Genomic DNA, 18,496 nt, shown 5'->3' with positions numbered 1-18,496 from the left:
GGACGGAAGGCGTGGACTACCTCTCCAGGCGGCGGCGCTTTGCGGGCAGAACTGCATAGCAATAGCGCGCTCGACTGGGGGGATGTCCACATAGCCTTGGGCCGCTCCCCCGTTGAGGGTGGTGAGGACGGCAGAAATTGCTCTTTTAGAAGAAAACTCACTCTTTTAGAGAGAGCGCTGAAGCGCCCAGGGGAGGTCGCGGCGAGACCGCAGAATGGCAGCTGCAGCACGCCGAAGGTGAGCAGCACTGAATGGCAACCCCCGCTGACGCGTCGTAACACCAACGCTAGGCTGTTTCTTTGCAGACACTCGCGGAGATTCGTCCTAGTAGAAGGCTCGGCTCCGAAGCGAAAAGCTGATGTGCGTTTGCACGCGCTCTCCTTTTATACCCGCGCTGCGGGGCGGGGTGCGCGTGGCGAAACACGCACGCCAACTGTCATTGGCTTGTTTAGTTAACACTCGAAGGTGATTGGGCTCTCGGGCGAGATCCCAATTCGTCAGTCACGACTGACGTAACGTCGAACGTGACTGACTGAAAGGGAACAACAACCACTGGGTGGCGTTAGCTTCATATATCTACAGTATATATATAGAAATATCATTGATTTAGTCTATCCAGGGAGGTGTAAAAACTTTTTCCTTATCAAATGTCAATGACAATTACTGAAGAGAGATAGTAATCATAACACTTTACAATGAAACTTCACTAATAAAAAAGAATTTGCACTAGTGGTCGACCAATATGTCAATAGGGCCAATATTTGGTACGTTAAATTATCAGTATTGTCAACTTAACCTACTTGGTGAGTTTTGCGCAATAGACTTTTGGCATAAAATCTAATGCAAATTATTACTTTGTTAGGGGTGCCAGCAATTATGTGCAAGTGCAATTTACTCGAAACAAAACTAAATCTGCCTTCAACCACCCTGCTCTTCAGATACAAGCATCGGACGGAGAAAAACACCAATTAGCGCTTTAGTAATATGTGAGCTTACACATCAATCTATTTTACATGTCAGACTTACATATTAAAAGAATAGTTCACCCAAAAATGAAAGTTTGCTGAAAATGAGTTCATCCTCAGGCCATTAAAGATACAGACGAGTTTGTTTTTCATTGGGCCACATTTGTAAAAAAATGATCATTACATCACTGGCTCACCAATGGATCCAAAATATTAGTCCATCCATAATTCATAATAACACTTCCTCCAGTGAAAAAGTCCATCCCCTGCTGTACTCTCACATTAAAATCCACTAACATATTTGTTCAGAACTGTGTGAACTGTGATCAGTGCATATTTCTCTCCTGATTCAGACGAGGTGACATTTTCACTGGAGAAAGCAGTATTATGAATAGAGGACTCATATTTTAGCTGGAAGTGGCAGTTTGAAGTTAAAAACGTCTTCATGATGGGTTTGTTTCACAGCTTTTGACTTCACAAGATGTTTATTGATGGACTAAAGTCGTGTGGATTATTGTGATGTTTTTAGCAGCTGTTTGGACTCTCATTCTGACGGCACCCATTCACTGCAGAGCATCCATTGGTGAGCAAGTCACGTAATACTACATTTCAAACAAACTCATCTACATCTTGGATGGCCCGAGACCCAGCAATTTTTATTTTAAGGTGATTAAATTTTTTTTGAAATAATGCAATACATGTCTTTTTTTATCTGTTTAACATTACATTGCATTTAGGAACTCGCAAGTGCATTTCTCTAAACGCATTTGATCAGTGTAATCAGAAGGCACACGGGCCGCTCTCCTGCACTGACTGCAGAGCTTCTTTGCCGTCCTCTTGCTGGCAGGATATACAGACCTCTTCTTGAGAAAGCGGCACCGGAGCTTCAACATGGGGTGTCCGTGTGGATGTGTTGAGAGGGATGGAGCAGGACGCTGTCGTCGGGTTCAGCTGGCAGTTGAAGGTGGCCGTGATGCTGAGATTGACCATGGGGTTGGAGACAGACGGCTGCTCTGGTATGGACTCCTCCTGACTGGTGCGCTCCATCCAGTCAGCGCTGCTGTGACTTGAGTCTGGCTGACTCTGGCTGTCCGATGAAGTCATGGACGGCTCCTTCTGGCACCTGTCGACGGGTAACAGGCGCTGATAATCAGGTGTGCCGCTCGCTGAGGCATCTTGCTCCAGCTGAAGAGAACAAGAGATGGGAAAGCGATGAAATGAGTATCCCAAAATGCAATGTGCTTAATTTGATATGCCATTCAATATTTTTTCCACATTATTTGATTAGACTAATGCAAAAATGCAAAACAACCGCATTTAGTTCTTAGATGATAAATGCAAGACACTCTGAGTTAAATATGCAATGTGGAAATGAGGTCATGTGACAAATTAGTAATGTTTGAAGGATTTGTTGTTGTACAATATACAGAGAAGAGCATACTAGCATACTACCTTTTCTGAAATAAAAACAAAAAAGCAGAAATAGTAAGAGTAGTATGCTATTCCTTTAAATGGAAGAAAATAAGAATTACACTCTTAATACATCTTTATAGTAGGAGTAGTATGCTATTTCTGTCTATGAAAGAAAACAAGATATGTATCTATATTTAGCAGAAATAGTAAGAGTAGTATGCTAGCATGCTATTCCTTTCTATGGAAGAAAACAACTACTGTGCATGCATAATTATTAGGCAAGTTGATCATATTTTTTTTATCAATTCCAAACCACATCTTTTAATTTTGCTGAAAGATGCCTTATATTCACATGGGCCAAAAAGAGATTTAACACACTAAAAAGTCAAAAATGAAGGTGAAGAATTAGGTATTAAAGCGAGAATTAAACATCAGGAACCCTTTAGTCTCCAGTGCCACTGCGATTTCCAGAACGGCACACTCTATAAGGAGTCTCTATAAGTACAAGGTGTCAGGTTCTCAGAGACTTTGCTAAAGGAATCCTGAAACATGAGCCCCGCTTAATAAGAATCACAAGATGAAGTGTTGTGAGGTACGTGAAGAGGTTGAGAGGGACTCCTGGGGGACCAGCACCACTTCCTCTTATATCACTGTTTATCACAATAATTAATCTTCCAGAATTTTTCAGTAAGTTTTTGGGAGTTCATTTTAAGTCCAGGTTCATCATGCTCATTGTTAGTAGCAGATCACACCATGACTTCCTCGCCACCGCCTCTGTTGTCTGACTTGAACTGGTGCTGGTACCTCAAGAGTCACTCTCAACCTCAATCTGCCCTTCCTTACAAATCAGTCTTCATGTACTTCAAGACACTTCAGCTTACTTCAGGAGACTCCAGGTCATTCGCAGTTCTGGAAAACGGTGCTACTGGAGATTAAAAGGTTCCTGATTGTTTAATTCTTCACCTTACTTCTTTAAATCTTTAGCAGTTAATATCTTTTTTGTGACCCTGCTGCCCCAAGGAGCAATTTCTTGTCCAACTGTCACACCTTAATTTTGCAATTTTGGTAACACTTTAGTATAGGGACCAATTATCACTGTTGCTTATTAGCATGCTTATTATTATTAACATATTGGCTGTTTATTAGTGCTTATAAAGCACATATTCTGCATGACCATATTCTACATCCCTACAACTACCTTACTAACTATTAATAAGCAGCAGATTAGGAGTTTATTGAGGCAAAATTCATAGTTAATAGTTAGTTTTTTTAATAGCGAGAACTGAACCTTAAAATAAAGTGTGACCGCAATTTCTATAGTATTTCATCCTTCTCATGGGCATTTAATAATTTGTGACTTTTCAGTGTGTTGAATCTCTCTTTTTTAGCAACATGCTCAATAATTATGCACACCTGAATATAAGGCGTTTTTCACTATATATCACTTATAAATGATTATATACAAAATTAATAGTAGTTATTAAGATTGATGTGGTTTGGAATTGGTAAAAAGTGCTTGAAAAAAAAATAGTAAGAATATCAACTTGCCTAACAATTATGCATGCAATGTATATTTTTGTATGGCAGAAAAAAATTGTAGTATGCGATTTCTTTAAAGGGAAGAAAATGAGATGTACTCTAGCTACATCTTGCTATAATTTTTCATTGTATGCAGTACATAATATGCAATACGAACTTGAAAGCGTACCTTGTTGGCATCTGTGATCGGAACCTTTTGTAAACCTGCTGGAGGAACAAAGTAAAAAGACGTCACCTAAGGTGATCATTTCGCATAATTAATGATGCTGATTACAAGAGAAGCTAATCTGAATCTAAAGTGCTGATAACATTTAACTCAGCAACCGAAATCATTTTTCTGATCTCAGTCTGTTAAAATTGAAATGAAAATGCCTACAGTACCTTTCCTCTTTCGTAACTTGCAAGCGATAATCACCGTCACTGCCAATGTCAGCAAAACCAGCACGCACACAACAATGACTGGAGAGCACAGAGAAAAAGACAGAATCAGAGAAGAAAACTATTATACTATTCTTTAAAGCACCTCCATGAAGTACAATTTAAATACTATCACTCATAGAGTGCAATAGTCTGGTTCTAGAAAAATAAAAGTCTAATTTTCTCCAGAAGGGAAATGCTTTTTTAACGATAACTCACAAATCTTAAAAAAAAAAAGACCTGCTGTGAGCTACAATGGCATATGCTGTTGCTGAAGCCATCAGCCTGCGTTTTTTAAATAATCATGTTTATCAGCAGAATTCCAGATGAAAAACTACATCTTCCTCATTGTGCAGAGAAATTTCCAGTAATTGGGGAACTGCAAATTGCGCTAAAAATACTCTTTGTGAATGAAGCATTGCGAATTATATAAATCCAGCTAACAAAAATATGTTCTAAGAACATTCCCAGTGAGTTATGAGAATGTTATTTCTGAATGTTCTCTAAAAAGTCAAAACTTCAACTTTTTAAAATGTTTAAAAAATGTCATATATGAACATTAAAGGGGTCATATGATGCTGCTAAAAAGAACATTATTTTGTGTATTTGGTGTAATGAAATGTGTTTAAGTGACCAGCACGGATCAGCTCCAGGCATGACGAAGCGATATTGTCCTCTTTTGGAAGGCCAAACAAAGTAGATTCGCTTTCACAACAAAACACAGAGTCTTCACGACATGGCGGCGGCAGCAACAATACTACAGCGAGAATAAAAGTTACGCCTTCTTTCTTTGTGTGAACATTTGGGCGGCATTATGCAAATCTTCCCACATCGTGACGTAGACATGTGGGGGCGTGTTAGAACGAGCCGTTTTAGGTAGGCGTGGTTGACTCTTAACTTTTATAAAGAATATCTCTTTGGATTTGAGACTTTAGTCTGCAACTTTACAGATCTTCTTTATGCACCAAGAGCTTGTAACACTCCAAAGAGAAAGGAAAAATTGAAATCGCATCATATGACCCCTTTAAGGGAACATTCCACTTTATCATTTTGCAAACATTATGGAAATGTTACTTTTGAATGTTTTCTGAAACAACTAGGAACATTTAAAAAATTTTGTTTTTAGAAGACCAGATAACTTTGAACGAACATTCTATTAATGTTACTAGATGAACTTTTATTCATAACTTCAAGAGAACCTTGCCAGAATCTTCTGAGGATGTTCTCTGTTAGCTGTTGGAGAGTCAATCTTTGTACCACCAATTAGCCATCATTTTTAATGAGATTTTGTAAATCACAATGCTTCATCAGATTGTACTTCTTTTTTCCCCCTCATTAAAAAAAAAAAAAAGTACATAGTCTTTGTCTTTTCGCTTAATTTTCAAATACTTTTTTGTTTCAAATCAATTGTAATGTGATTCACTTCATAGCTTATTGGTTTGGTTCATGGCTTAAAACAGTTTAACAGACTTTTTAAAAATCCTTTTGGAAAAAAAAAATGAATAGGAAAAGTACTTATGGAACCAAAGCTGCTGAAAAAGTGGGTGGGCACTGTTGAACTATATTAAATGCCACTTTGAAATATTTGATTCTGATAGGCTGATCACAGCATTCAATCATATTTGCTAAATTTTCGCAACTCTTTAACTGACCTTTGTAAAAAGTGACTTATTTCCCCCATAGCAAATGTTATTCTGATAGCATGGTAACACTGTGGTACTTTTATATGGGTTGTAAACTAAATTCTAGTGACATGGCCTCATATTTACCAATATAGTAGATCATCTCTTTTGAGTCAGGGGATCGACTTTTGCTGAGTGTTGTTGATGTGCTTGGTGTCGCGCTGCTCGATGGAGGCAGAGATGTGGTGGTGGTCATGTTCATGTGCTGTGTTTCCTCCGTTTGGCTCCATAATTTACTCGGTTTTGGCTGAGGATACTTGGGTGATGGTGGTGGTGTCATCTCACACAATGTGTCAGTTGTAGAGCTGCCAAGTCTTAAAACTGACCTGCCTTCACATCTAACAGAGAAAAAGACAAATAAGCCATATGCATGTGTGTGCATTTGTAAGTAGTGAGTCTTTCTTTCCATTTGCATCTTACTGCGTTTGTGGTTTACACCGCTCAGCATTACTGTGGTTTGAAAACGTTCCAGACGGACACAATGCACACTTGACATCAGATATAGGTGATCCTGCATTCACAAACACAGCAAAATGATGATAACACATGGCATTAGCCTATTAAAACAAATGTTCAAATAATGCATCAAATGACTTTATGTATTTGACTGGATAAATAGATTTATTTCCCAATGAAAATGCTAGTTTAAATAGCCAATAACTGGAAATCATTTCCTACTTGTTGTATTAGTGGGTGTAGATATTGAGGGGAAGGGCATTTGAAAACTAGAGCATTTTATTGGACAAAAGTCTTTTATTTTCCCAGAAGAGACTGTATATTTTAGATGTGAATGTGTTAAAAGTGAATTTCGTCAACTTTTACTTGTGTTGGTGAGTTTAGAGCTAACAGACATAGACTAAAGGCTACACAACTCCAATTCTGACTACACACATGTAAGTGTTTGTGTACAATAGCTAGATTATTTAGCCTCTTACCTTCTTTGGCGACATATTCACCGGGTTTGCAGGATCTATATTTTTTACATTCCTCACATTCTTGATTGAAATTACGTTTAGAACAGAACATCCCAGGCTTGCAAACGCAAACAGCTTTGGTATCAGCAGAGCAGTTTTTGCCATAAATCAGTCCTTTCACTAACCAGAAGAAACGAACAGCAAGTCCGTTAGAAATTTAATGGGGAAAAAATACAAGAAAATTCGGTAACATTTTATTTGAAGTCCCATTTGTTAACATTGGTTAACTATATTAGGTAACATGAACCAAGAATGAAAAATACTTCTGAAGCATTTATGAAAGTTCATATTAATTTCAACATAATGCAATATTAACGTCAATATTATTTAATGGACCTTATTTAAACGAAACTAACAATGAACAGTTGTATTTTTAAAAACTAACAAAGATTAATAAATACTGTAACAAATGTACTGCTCATCGTTAATGAATTAACTAACATTAACTACAGGGACGTTATCGTAAAGTGTTACTGTAAATTCATAAGCGATATAAAACTATATGGTAAACAGTCCTCAAATTAGTAAAGTTGTGGAAATCAGCATGTCGTTTACGTTTAATATGTAAATGTATATTTAATATTTGACTTAAAGCACTAGTTCATACAAAAATGCAAATTCTGTCATCATTTACTCTTCAGACATATGGTAGCTTTGTGTGAGGAACAGCCAAACATTTAAGTCATTTTTGTAGCTTGAAAGCCTCTGCTCACCATTCACTTTCATTGAGCAGAAAAGTGAGGTGCTGAACTTCTCATTTTGTGGTTTACCAAAAAAAGAAATTCATAAGGGTTTGGAAGACCACAAGGATTTTGGATGAGCTGTTTCTTTTAGGGTGTTTTCAAACCTAGTTAATTTGAGCCCTCCAAACAGAGCTCGGTTCAGGCTGTAAATGTGAACCAACCAAACCAAGTGATTTCAGACCCCCTAAAAGGACCCAAAAGCGAACCGTACTCACCCTCAAGCCATCCTAGATGTATATGACTTTCTTCTTTCAGACAAATACAATCGGAGATACATTAAAAAATGTCCTGGCTTTTCCAAGCTTTATAATGGCAGTGAATGGGTGTTGAGATTTTGAAGTCCAATAAAGTGCATCCATCCATTATAAAAAGTGCTCCACGGGGGGTTAATAAAGGCCTCCTGAACCGAATTGATGCATTTGTGTAAGAAAAATATATATATTTAAAACTTTATAAACCGTAATCTCTAGCTTTAGACATTTTTCTTACACAAATGCATTGCTTCACTTCAGGAGGCCTTTATTAACCCCCCGGAACCGTGTGGAGCACTTTTTATGATGGATGGATTCACTTTATTTTATTGTACTATTGAATATCAACAGCCATCACTGCCATAATAAAGCTTGGAAGAGCCAGAACATTTTTTAATATAACTGAGATTGTATTCATCTGACAGAAGAAAGTCATATACACCTAGGAGGGTTCGAGGGTGAGTAAATTATAGGGTCATTTTAATTTTTGGGTGAACTATCCCTTTAAAAGATTTAATAATAGGGGTAATGAAACATGGACATGAAATCTAGGCAAAGTCTAGATTTTATTAGAAATACAATATTTTTTTCAGGCAGTAACCATGCTCTCTTCCCCTGAATATTGTCAAAAAGATTATACTAAAAATGTTACATCTAGGGGATGTGTAAACAGTAAACATAGAAGGCAATTGTTACATTACTCTGTTACATTTTCTATCAAAAAGACAAACACCATCCAATAAAAGTTTAGGCATAACTGTTTTTCTCTCATTAAAGCAAAGGTATGTTTTAAATAAGTGCACATAACTTGGAGACAATGTCTTAAATTCTTCATACTCCAGTATAGTGCCATCATTTTTAAATAAATCCAAAACAAAGGTAATACCTCTATCATACCACTTGTCTATAAAAAAAGGATTTGTTTCTGATTAAAATATTAGAATTATTCCACAAAATTTCTTTGTGGGGAGAAAAGTTGTGCACATAACACAATTTCCAAGCAAGTTCACTTTCATCTGGTTCACTTAAAGGGATAGTTCACTTAAAAATGAAAATTCTGTCATTAATTACTCACCCTCATGTCGTTCCAAACCCGTAAGACCTTTGTTCATCTTCGGAACACAGCAACACAACTACCAAGTTCAAGGCACAGAAATTGTTGAATAAAGTTGTTATTTTTGTTTTCTTTGCGGACAAAGTTTTCTCATAGCGTCATCAAATTACGGTTGAACCACTGATGTCACATGGACTATTTTAACAATGTCCTTACTACCTTTCTGGACCTTGAACGTGTTAGTTGTGTTGCTGTCTATGCAGGGTCAGAAAGCTCTTGGATTTCATCAAAAATATCTTAATTTGTGTTCCAAAGAAAAACGAAGGTCTTATGGGTATGGAACTATTTGAGGGTAACTAATGACAGAATTTTCATTTTTGGATGAACTATCCCTTTAAGTGAACTGGGTTTGGTTCTTTTAAAACAAACTATATGTGAAAACACCCTTAGATGTATACCAATTCCAGATTAGTACTGAAACAAGCCTTTTTGACCGTGGAGTGTTTTATTAAAATAGTCAACTCACCATCTCTACACTTTCGACAAGAGAAACAGTTGGGAAAATGGTTCAGATTTTCTGAGTAATGTCCATCTTGGCAGGGTTCACAGATGGTGTCCGAATTACTAGTGCACTCAAACACCAGACGAGTCCCTAGAATAAATATAAATACTTCAGAGGTCAGTTATAAATTAGTCACAATGTTAAGACTGTGCCCAAAACACACTGCACGATTTTAGCAATCCTGTATAAAATCACTGCATGTCACATTGTGCGACATGGATCTAATAAACCTGGTTACGACGTGTGTGTACACTGTACGATGATGACACCTATTGACTCGTACGATATGACACACGTTACTATAGAAGAATAAAACGTCATCAGTATGCGCTAGTAGTACACAAAAAGCATGATAAATCACGCTTTAGCAGTTGTATTTTTTTATGTGTGCTGAAAAAAAGTGGAAGCAGCGAAAGAGGAAGGCATAAGAGCTTGAGGTAAGCAGTTTTATGTTTTAGTCGCGTTGATTTCATGTCGCATTTTTATTGGTTGGTCAGTAAACGTGGATCGTACCCAGGGCCGTTTCTAGGCATAGGCGAGCTAGGCGGTCGCCTAGGGCGCCACCAGCTAAAGGGGCGCCAATGAGCGCACGTACTGGCACTTTTAGCAGGGTTGTGATAAAGAGTGGCACGGTCACCCTGAAATATGACTGCCGCCCCCACTGGATCCCCCAACATTATTGGGCTAGAGTACTGTCAATCTGACGATGCCTGTATGTCACTAGATCAGAGTGCTGTCAATTGCTGCCTGATTGTTGCATGCAAAGTTTGCATTTGGAGCCAAATGATTAAGTAGCTGCATTGGTTACTTTTATGCCACTGATAAAGCTTTTATATGTAGTTTGGGGTAACAAAGGGGTTTTATAGGTTTGACTGAAATAATAATGCAATAACTGACACTTTAAATCAATGTTTCAAGAAACAACAACAAAAAAATTGAACAAAAAACAGATAAAGACAAAAAAGTAGCCATTGACAATATCTAAACAATATGTAGTAGTATAGTATATAGTATCCAAATCTATTGGCAATAGGAATTTTGCCTAGGGCGTCAAATTGGCTAGAAATGGCCCTGATCGTACCAGCAAACACACTGTGCGATGATCATGCTGTATCTTTGGTCGCAAGATCGTGACAACGGCCGTCTTTGAACCTCTGTCACTGTACGACACAGGACCACCGATTAGGAGCCACGATCGTTTCACGATGCCAATCTTTCGTCTGGGACAGCCGAAAATCGTGCATTGTGTTTAGGGCTTTAAGAAGTAGTTTGACTAAAGGCTGGAATACACTACACGACTTTTAAAATCTGAACAGATTTTTAAAACACTGGCCATCATACACTAAACGACTGAGGACGATACTAGGGGTGTGCGATATTGACAAAAAATAATATATTTTCTGGGATTTTATCGATGACGATACAAAAACAAGCAATGTGGTGTCTAAAACGTAAGTCTCTTAATTAACTTATTGTTTATTGAATTCAATGTCACATTTGTAATCATGGTATTTTTTGGAGAAAAACGGCACTCTTCGTGTGAAATTGAATAACTATATGAAGTGGTATAAATATATACATTTTCTGCCATCATGTCTTGAATTTGTGATCATTCTAAATGCATTTTAATAGACTGAATCATGCAGTGAAAGAACGCACTCTAAATGCGCACACGCACTAGTCTAGACTTCACGTAATGTATGCGTGCGCTCTGTAGGGATGTTTTGAATGGTTTTTGCAAAATACTCGATAATGTAAAATCGCACATCGTTAAAACAACAATTACGATATTATCGCAGACGATATATATCGCACACCACTAGACGATACTCTAGCAGACTTTGAAGTCGTTCCGATCACAACAAACTCACACAGAAACGTGCGGCTTGTTGCTAGGAAACGAGTGACAAATGAAAACAATGTGTGTTCTAAAATTGGCTGAAAATTTCAAACATGTTTGATTTTCTCCGACTGGGTGGATTTAGAGTCTGAAGCTAAAAAAATCAGAGTCTGTGACCATCATACACTAAGTGATTTTCTATGAAAATCTGTCAACTCAAATCAGCTGACTGGCTTTGACTTTCGCCAACTAGCGTGGACTTCTCCAGACTGTAATTGGGTGGAAAATTGGAGTAAAAATTGTGTGGCGTATTGCAGGCTTAACTAGCAGTTAACCAAGTGGTAATCAGTCTTACTTTTCAGATTTAAATTAGACAAGTATACTATTTTATGTAACTGACTTAAAGTTATGACCAGTCTTGATGAAAAAAATTGGATGACTAACTTTTAAGACTAGTCTAAGTAGTTTATGCAACTGGCCACAAAACTTGGAGTTGCTTCAAAATGTCATAAAAACAGTGATATTTCCTTGTAAATTAAACACAAATGTTTACATTCTCTCCTACGCTCTGTGCTTTACGACCTACCTGGTTTGCATCTACTGCAGCACAGTTCCAGGTGTCTGACGTAATATTCGGAGGATGCATTGTTACATGTTCCAACTGATCCATATGGCAGAGGTATCTATGAAAACAAAGGGGAAAAAGCCAAAAATATCACTGACATTTTCCTTGGATTATCAGGAACTGATTCTTGTCTTGTGAACGAAACACTGCCCACCACTTCCTCATAGTCACAATATACGTCTTCTCTGAGTCTTTTCCCAAGGACGCAAATGCTGCTACTAGAGTCTTTAGTTTAGACAGTTTATTTGGCGCAGGCTTTTGCACAAGGTTCACATGTTTACATGAAATATGTCAAAAACAGTACAAATATCCATTTGTACTGAAAACGCTGATGTGATAGTTTCAGATTTGCACTTGTCAGCTACAAAAAAGAAGCTCATTAACAAGTGACAAACTGATATATCAGCCAAACCGATTAAGTGGCTGATATATAGTCATTTTGATAATGATAAATTTACCTGCTTCGCAGTTTAACATAAACACAACCTTTTGTGTCAGCAAGAATCTACTAACAGCTTTATCAATGAATGAAAAAAATTTTTTTAGTGTTGTACAAAAAAAAAAAAGGTTTCGCTAAAATTTTGAGAGGCGGCTCATTGCCGAAGGACTTTACTATGATCAATTAATTTATCAATTTATCATAAAGAGTTGAAAGTACCCTAATTTCATTTTATTTTCAGTTTCAGCTAAATGAAAACTTTATATATGCACTGAAAAATTAATGCCAGTGTATTGCTTTTTTTTTCAACCACAATTTTATAAAATAAGCTTTTGTAAAGTAATAGTGCTGTCAAACGATTAATCGCGATTAATTGCATCCAAAATAAAAAATTTTGTTTACATAATTTAAGTGTTTGTACTGTCTGTGTATATTTATTATGTATATATAAAGACACACACATACAGCGTATATTTAGAAAATATTTACATGTATATATTTATATTCATATAAATTATATCATATATAAATAAATATATTTAATATATAAACGTAACATATTTTTCTTAAATATATACATGCATGTGTGTGTATTTATATATACATAATAAATATACACAGTACACACACACATATATTATGTAAACAAAAACTTTTATTTTGGATGCGATTAATCGTGATTAATCGTTTGACAGCACTATAAAGTAATTATAAAAATCTTAGCATAATATTAGCCAACAGCCACCCTGATATCAACAAACGGGAATCACCATTGGAAGGTATTAATTTGACACATTCAAATCTGTGATACCATTTGAATTTGACCAGTATGGGTTTTTCCATGCTGTTGCTGATGTAAACATAGATATGAATAAACATGACAATTTACTGAAAGGAAATGGGACATATATAGTTTAGATGTTGGCACAATAATTACTGATCTGAAAAATTTGTTATGCAAATTTTGCATTATGACATTCTCACGCTGGTCAGTAGGATTTGGAAATGACAGAATGAAGTAACTGACTTTATATTCTACATTCCTTTAGCCTACACAGTTAAGAGGTCAACCACACGCATGGCGTTTTTGCAGTGGAAAGTGCCGTGAACCGATACGAATGGCCAAAATGGGCGAAGGGCAATGGAGTGTGGCAAAGATAAAAGACTGAGGTTTATCTGACCTTTAATGACCTAAGTTCTGACCACTATACTGGGTCTGTCCTGACAGATTTGCATGCATACAGAGACTCTGCGGATTGCGGTGTCTGAGTGCAGTAGGTGTCCATGCAGAACTCCAAATGAATGGGGGGGGTGGGGGAGGTTATGCAGAGGAGATCAAAAGCAGAAGTGAAATCAGAAGGAAATGACTGTTAACAAGCTAAATAATAACGTGCAAATTAGTACGGGAAAAACAGTAATGACTGGGAAACTCAGATCGGGAAACCAGACAAGCTGTTCAGAGGAAAAGCAAAGGGACTTTTGTAAAATGTCGGGAACTTTTTGACTGCTCTGAAAGTCCAGCTTAAATTTGTTTATCTGCTTTCAAAACTTGCCACTGATCAAATTTACCAAGAGGTCATTTATGATATTTCTTGATATGATTATCATATTTGTATGGAAGCACGCTTCCGCCATTGAATAAAAAATAAAAAGAAGGTATTTGCAACTATATCTCGCAACTCTGAATTTTTTCTTGCAACCGTTTACACTTCTCAATTCAGATTTTTTTATGCAACAAACTCGCCATTGTGAGTTATGAAGTCAGAATTGTGGTATATAAACTCACAACTGCAATAGATATATTTTTTTCGCAATTGCTAATTTATATCCTGCATTTATGACTTTTTTCTCACAGTTGCAAATTTATATTTTGCAATCACGAGTTTATAAAAAAAATCTAAATTGCTAGTTTATATCACCCAATTTTGAGAAAAAAGTCAGAATTGCGAATTTATATAAAGCAATACTGAGAAAAAAACTGTCAGAATTGTATTTGTTTTATTTTTCCAGATTGTTTGATATCCACCAAAGCAAATCTTACAAAACATATCCAGGTCACATTTTTTCTTTACCTCAGAATCAATGTAAAATACTAATTGTATTATGCTTAAAAAAAATTATGCATATTTTTTGCAGCAGTCAAGAGTAAATGTATGTTTGCAGCTGAACTCCCATAGAAACAAGTGTTGCAATGCAATCAAGTTTAACGCAAAATCATTACAAATCACATTTCAAAGGCCTAGTATTTCCCACAATTCTCAGTGTGAACCCTCAAATGGTTAAAGGTGGATTCAGCAAGATCTCTCACAGAGTTTTGAGTCTGTATCGGCACTATTACTGATCTCTGCATCTAAAAAAGGAAGTTGCCAGAGGATTGCACTTTCTGCCACAGACCAAATTGCACAGAATGATTTAAGAATTGTCGCAATCGAATGACACACTCAACTCATGTGGTGGGTTCTTCTGACAAATGACTCATTTATAACTGACTGAAAAAAACTGTATGAGATAAAAGGGCTACCATTTAAGTCAACATCAAATAAAAATTTTAGCTTATGAAAACAATGTCTGCAAGAAATTCACATCCTGATATAATCAAACAGATTAGACGTTACGAAAAATGACTGCATCATCTCTAAAACCATTGACAAGTCTTCTCAGCCAAACAACAAACACTGAAGATGTTAAGAGGAAATTGTTGAGGTGTGTTACTGGGAAACGACCCACATATACAGGCCAGCAGACTTCCTCCATGCAACTGTGCGCTTTACTGAAAACCGGAGACTGAGCGCTTATCTTTACTTTATCAGCATCCTTGTAAGCCAACCAAACCAGAGTAAAAGCCTCTCTCTGAGTCGATTACACCAACAAGCCCTAACATATTTACACACTGCATGTAAAAAGCACACACGTGTTTCTTGTTAAAAATGCATGCAACCTAATCAAGATCATTCAGTAATCTGTGCATGAATCTTTTTATTATTTAAGCAACTGCGTGCTCTTTGTTCTGAGCTTCAGCAAGTTTTTCAGTCAAAGCAGGTTTATTTTCCCATGACTTGTAGATCATGTACGTGGAATTATAACAAGCAGAGCAAGTGGAACCTGCAGTGTAAGTTTTTAAAGAGGTGACTAAAGAGACAGAAACAGGGCTGTTTAACAAGGCTTCATTTACATTCTTACTTGATATGTGGTAAAGTACGCGGATGTGTTCTAGTTAAACTGTGATGTACGTGAACTCCCCACCTTCTCAATCTAGACCACAAGAAAAACTAGCTAGAAAAATGATTCGACATTACACTGGATACTTCCGTTCTAGACAGCACTTGCGGTAGGCAGCTTATCACCCTGATGCCCAAAGATGCTGCACACTGGGTTATGATGGCGAGAACTGCGGTCTTTGTAGGGCTCGTTGGGTTTTTCCAGATGCTTATGTCCAACAATATTGTCTATGTAGGCACTGTAGATGAATAGATTTCGCCTATGCCCATCATGCCCAAAATGTTGCCTAAATAGACAGCCCACTATATTTTAAGATACCTACACTCTTAAAAATAAAGTTTCTTTATTGGCATCAAGGGTTCCACAAAGAACATCCACAGAATCTTTTCATTCCACAAAACTTTAAAGTGGAAAAAGGTTCTTCAAACTAAGAAAAAAATCCCATGTCTATTGTTGCACACTTTGTTTTGCCAGTCCATGCAGGCAGTATATTATGCTTTATGATGCCATCTAGGTAGGCAAGTCACTTGGTTTTTCCCAAAAACAGGCCATCTAGATTGGCAGTATGCTGGGTTTCGCATATGCCCATTATGACAAGATACGGTCTAAGTAGAGTGGTGCTTGTGCCCAAAATGCTGTCATTGCGATTTCACTTTTTTAACGTTAATTAGTGTGTAATGTTGCGTTAGAAGTGCACTAGAGGCGGTTTAGCCAATCACAACACACTGGGCTAGCTAACCAATCAGAGCCCATCCCGTATTTCTGAGGGAGGGGCTTCATAAAAGAAGAAAATAATCAGCGCTTTTCTCAGAGAAGGGACAGAGCGGTGTGGAATAAAGGTAAATTATATGAAAAATAATGCGTTTTAAAAAAAATGAAGCATTAACACATGTTAGACTGCACCCCATAAATACAATCAAGCCTAGAAAAAAAACAGTGAACCACCCCTTTAAGATACTTATGATGCTAAACATTGCCGTTTGGGTAGGTAGTTCACTAGTTTTGCCCAAAAATGCTGTGTAGGCACACTAAAAAAAACGGCATACTGTATGCTGGTTAGGTATGTTTTGAAGCATGACAGCTGGTTTGAGCTGCTTTAAGCTGGTCCTGGTCAGGTGCTGGTCCTAAGCAACTGGCTCTCACTCAGGACCAGCTCATAACCAGCTCATGACCAACAAAGGACCAGCTTAAACCAGCTGCCATGCTTCAAGACATACCTTACCAGCATACGCTGTTTTTTCAACAGGGTCTTATGATGCCCAGCTCATTTTGGTTTGCCAAAGACAACCAGAAATGCTGTCTAGGCAGTATATTATGATGCCCGAGCCATCTAGGTAGGCAGGTCACTTAGTTTTTCATGTAGACCACCGTTCTCAAAAATACCACCTGGGTAGGCAAGCTTGCTGGGTTTTGATGAAGACCAAACATAGAGTCTAAGTAGACTAGTAGTGCCCAAGATGCCCAAAATGTTATCTAAGCATGCTATTTTTTAAAATACCCATGATTCTCAAGAATGCAGTTTGGGTGGGTGACTCACTTCGTTTTTCCAATGTTGTGGCCAAAAATGCTGTGAAATACTTATGATGCCCAGCTCAATTTGTTTTGCCAACGACACTTGAAAATGCTGTTTACAGGCAGTTACATTATGATTTATGATCCCAAATATGCCATATAGGTAGGCAGGTCACGAGATTTTCCTTCATTAAAAAAAAAAAATATATATATATATATATATATATATATATATAATTTAGGTAGCTGCCCAAACCGCTATGTTTTAAGATGTCTATAATTCCTATATAAGATGTCAAGACTTGTAGTACATTAGGTCACTATGCCACCCACAATGTTCTACGTCAAGAGTCAAGAGGCATTTATTTATCATTTGCATAGTTAACACTGGGGAAAACTGGGCATTGAAATGCTTGTAGGCAGCATACTAGGTCTAGGTAGAAAGCGCACTAAAGTAGCCTATGCACGTGATAAGCAAAACTATGGTGGCCGAGAAGTGCAAAGCAAATCACAATTCTGAAAACAACAAATTACAAACGCAAATGCAAGTCTAAAAAACAAAATAACAATTCAGAAAGCACAACAACAATTCAGAAAACATTATAACAAGTCAGAAAACACAATGACAAATTCGAAAACAAAACAACAAGTCATAAAACACAAAGACAAATCCTAAAACAAATTAACAAGTCAGAAAACACAACGACAAATCAGACAAACCGGAAAAGGTAGGTATAGTTTGAGACAGCGCCATTGGTTTGGGATACTCACTGCTGACTGGATGAGACATCTGTCAATTAACGTATACAGGAAGAACCAGCCGAAGAGCAGCAGAGTCCTGGTAGAAAGTTCGGAGATGGTATTAAAGTAGCTCAGTTTAAATGTATTGTATGAATTGCCCTTACTCTGGAATAAAAAATACGGAGTGTATATTTACATTTAGTTAAAAGTGGTTGTAAGTCATCAGCTCCAGTGGCGCAGTTGGATAAGCGTGTGCCGTTGGCTTTTTGACGCGATCGACCCGGGTTCGATCCCACCTTTTGCCGAACTTTTTTTTTCTCCCTTTTCAAATCTCGTATCACATCGTAAAGGCATTTATTTTCAATAAAAATTAAGGAAATAATCAAAAAGTTGAAAATAAAGTATCGGGTAGGGTTAGGGTAGGTGTAGGGAGGGCTTTATTGTACCAATAAGGTGGCATCCATTTAATAATAAAATAATAAAATAAAAATTATAATTTACACTCAATACGTTATTATTG

At 37.2% G+C, this 18,496-nt stretch overlaps 1 protein-coding gene across 2 annotated transcripts in view; it reads right to left on the bottom strand.

Annotated features, from left to right (window-relative positions):
* Nucleotides 1–1,620: 1,620 nt before the first annotated feature.
* Nucleotides 1,621–18,496, bottom strand: part of LOC107702005 (tumor necrosis factor receptor superfamily member 1B-like) — an 18,096-nt gene continuing 1,220 nt past the window's right edge. The window contains exons 2-9 of one of the 2 annotated variants that reach the window (XM_016504181.1): nt 12,027–12,123; nt 9,565–9,690; nt 6,952–7,110; nt 6,437–6,527; nt 6,104–6,354; nt 4,299–4,376; nt 4,087–4,124; nt 1,621–2,150 (exon numbers count right to left, since the gene is read on the bottom strand). In XM_016504181.1, the coding sequence (XP_016359667.1) occupies nt 1,746–2,150; nt 4,087–4,124; nt 4,299–4,376; nt 6,104–6,354; nt 6,437–6,527; nt 6,952–7,110; nt 9,565–9,690; nt 12,027–12,123 (1,245 nt within the window). In that variant the 3' untranslated portion in view covers nt 1,621–1,745. The remainder of the gene's footprint in view (nt 2,151–4,086; nt 4,125–4,298; nt 4,377–6,103; nt 6,355–6,436; nt 6,528–6,951; nt 7,111–9,564; nt 9,691–12,026; nt 12,124–18,496) is intronic. The other variant, XM_016504182.1, reaches the window with a different exon arrangement.

The sequence above is a fragment of the Sinocyclocheilus anshuiensis genome, unplaced genomic scaffold (assembly GCF_001515605.1).
Source record: "Sinocyclocheilus anshuiensis isolate Anshui unplaced genomic scaffold, SAMN03320099.WGS_v1.1 scaffold262, whole genome shotgun sequence".
NCBI lineage: Eukaryota > Metazoa > Chordata > Actinopteri > Cypriniformes > Cyprinidae > Sinocyclocheilus > Sinocyclocheilus anshuiensis.
The sequence above is the reverse complement of the archived record's forward strand: the minus strand, read 5'-3'. Positions and strand labels throughout refer to the sequence as shown.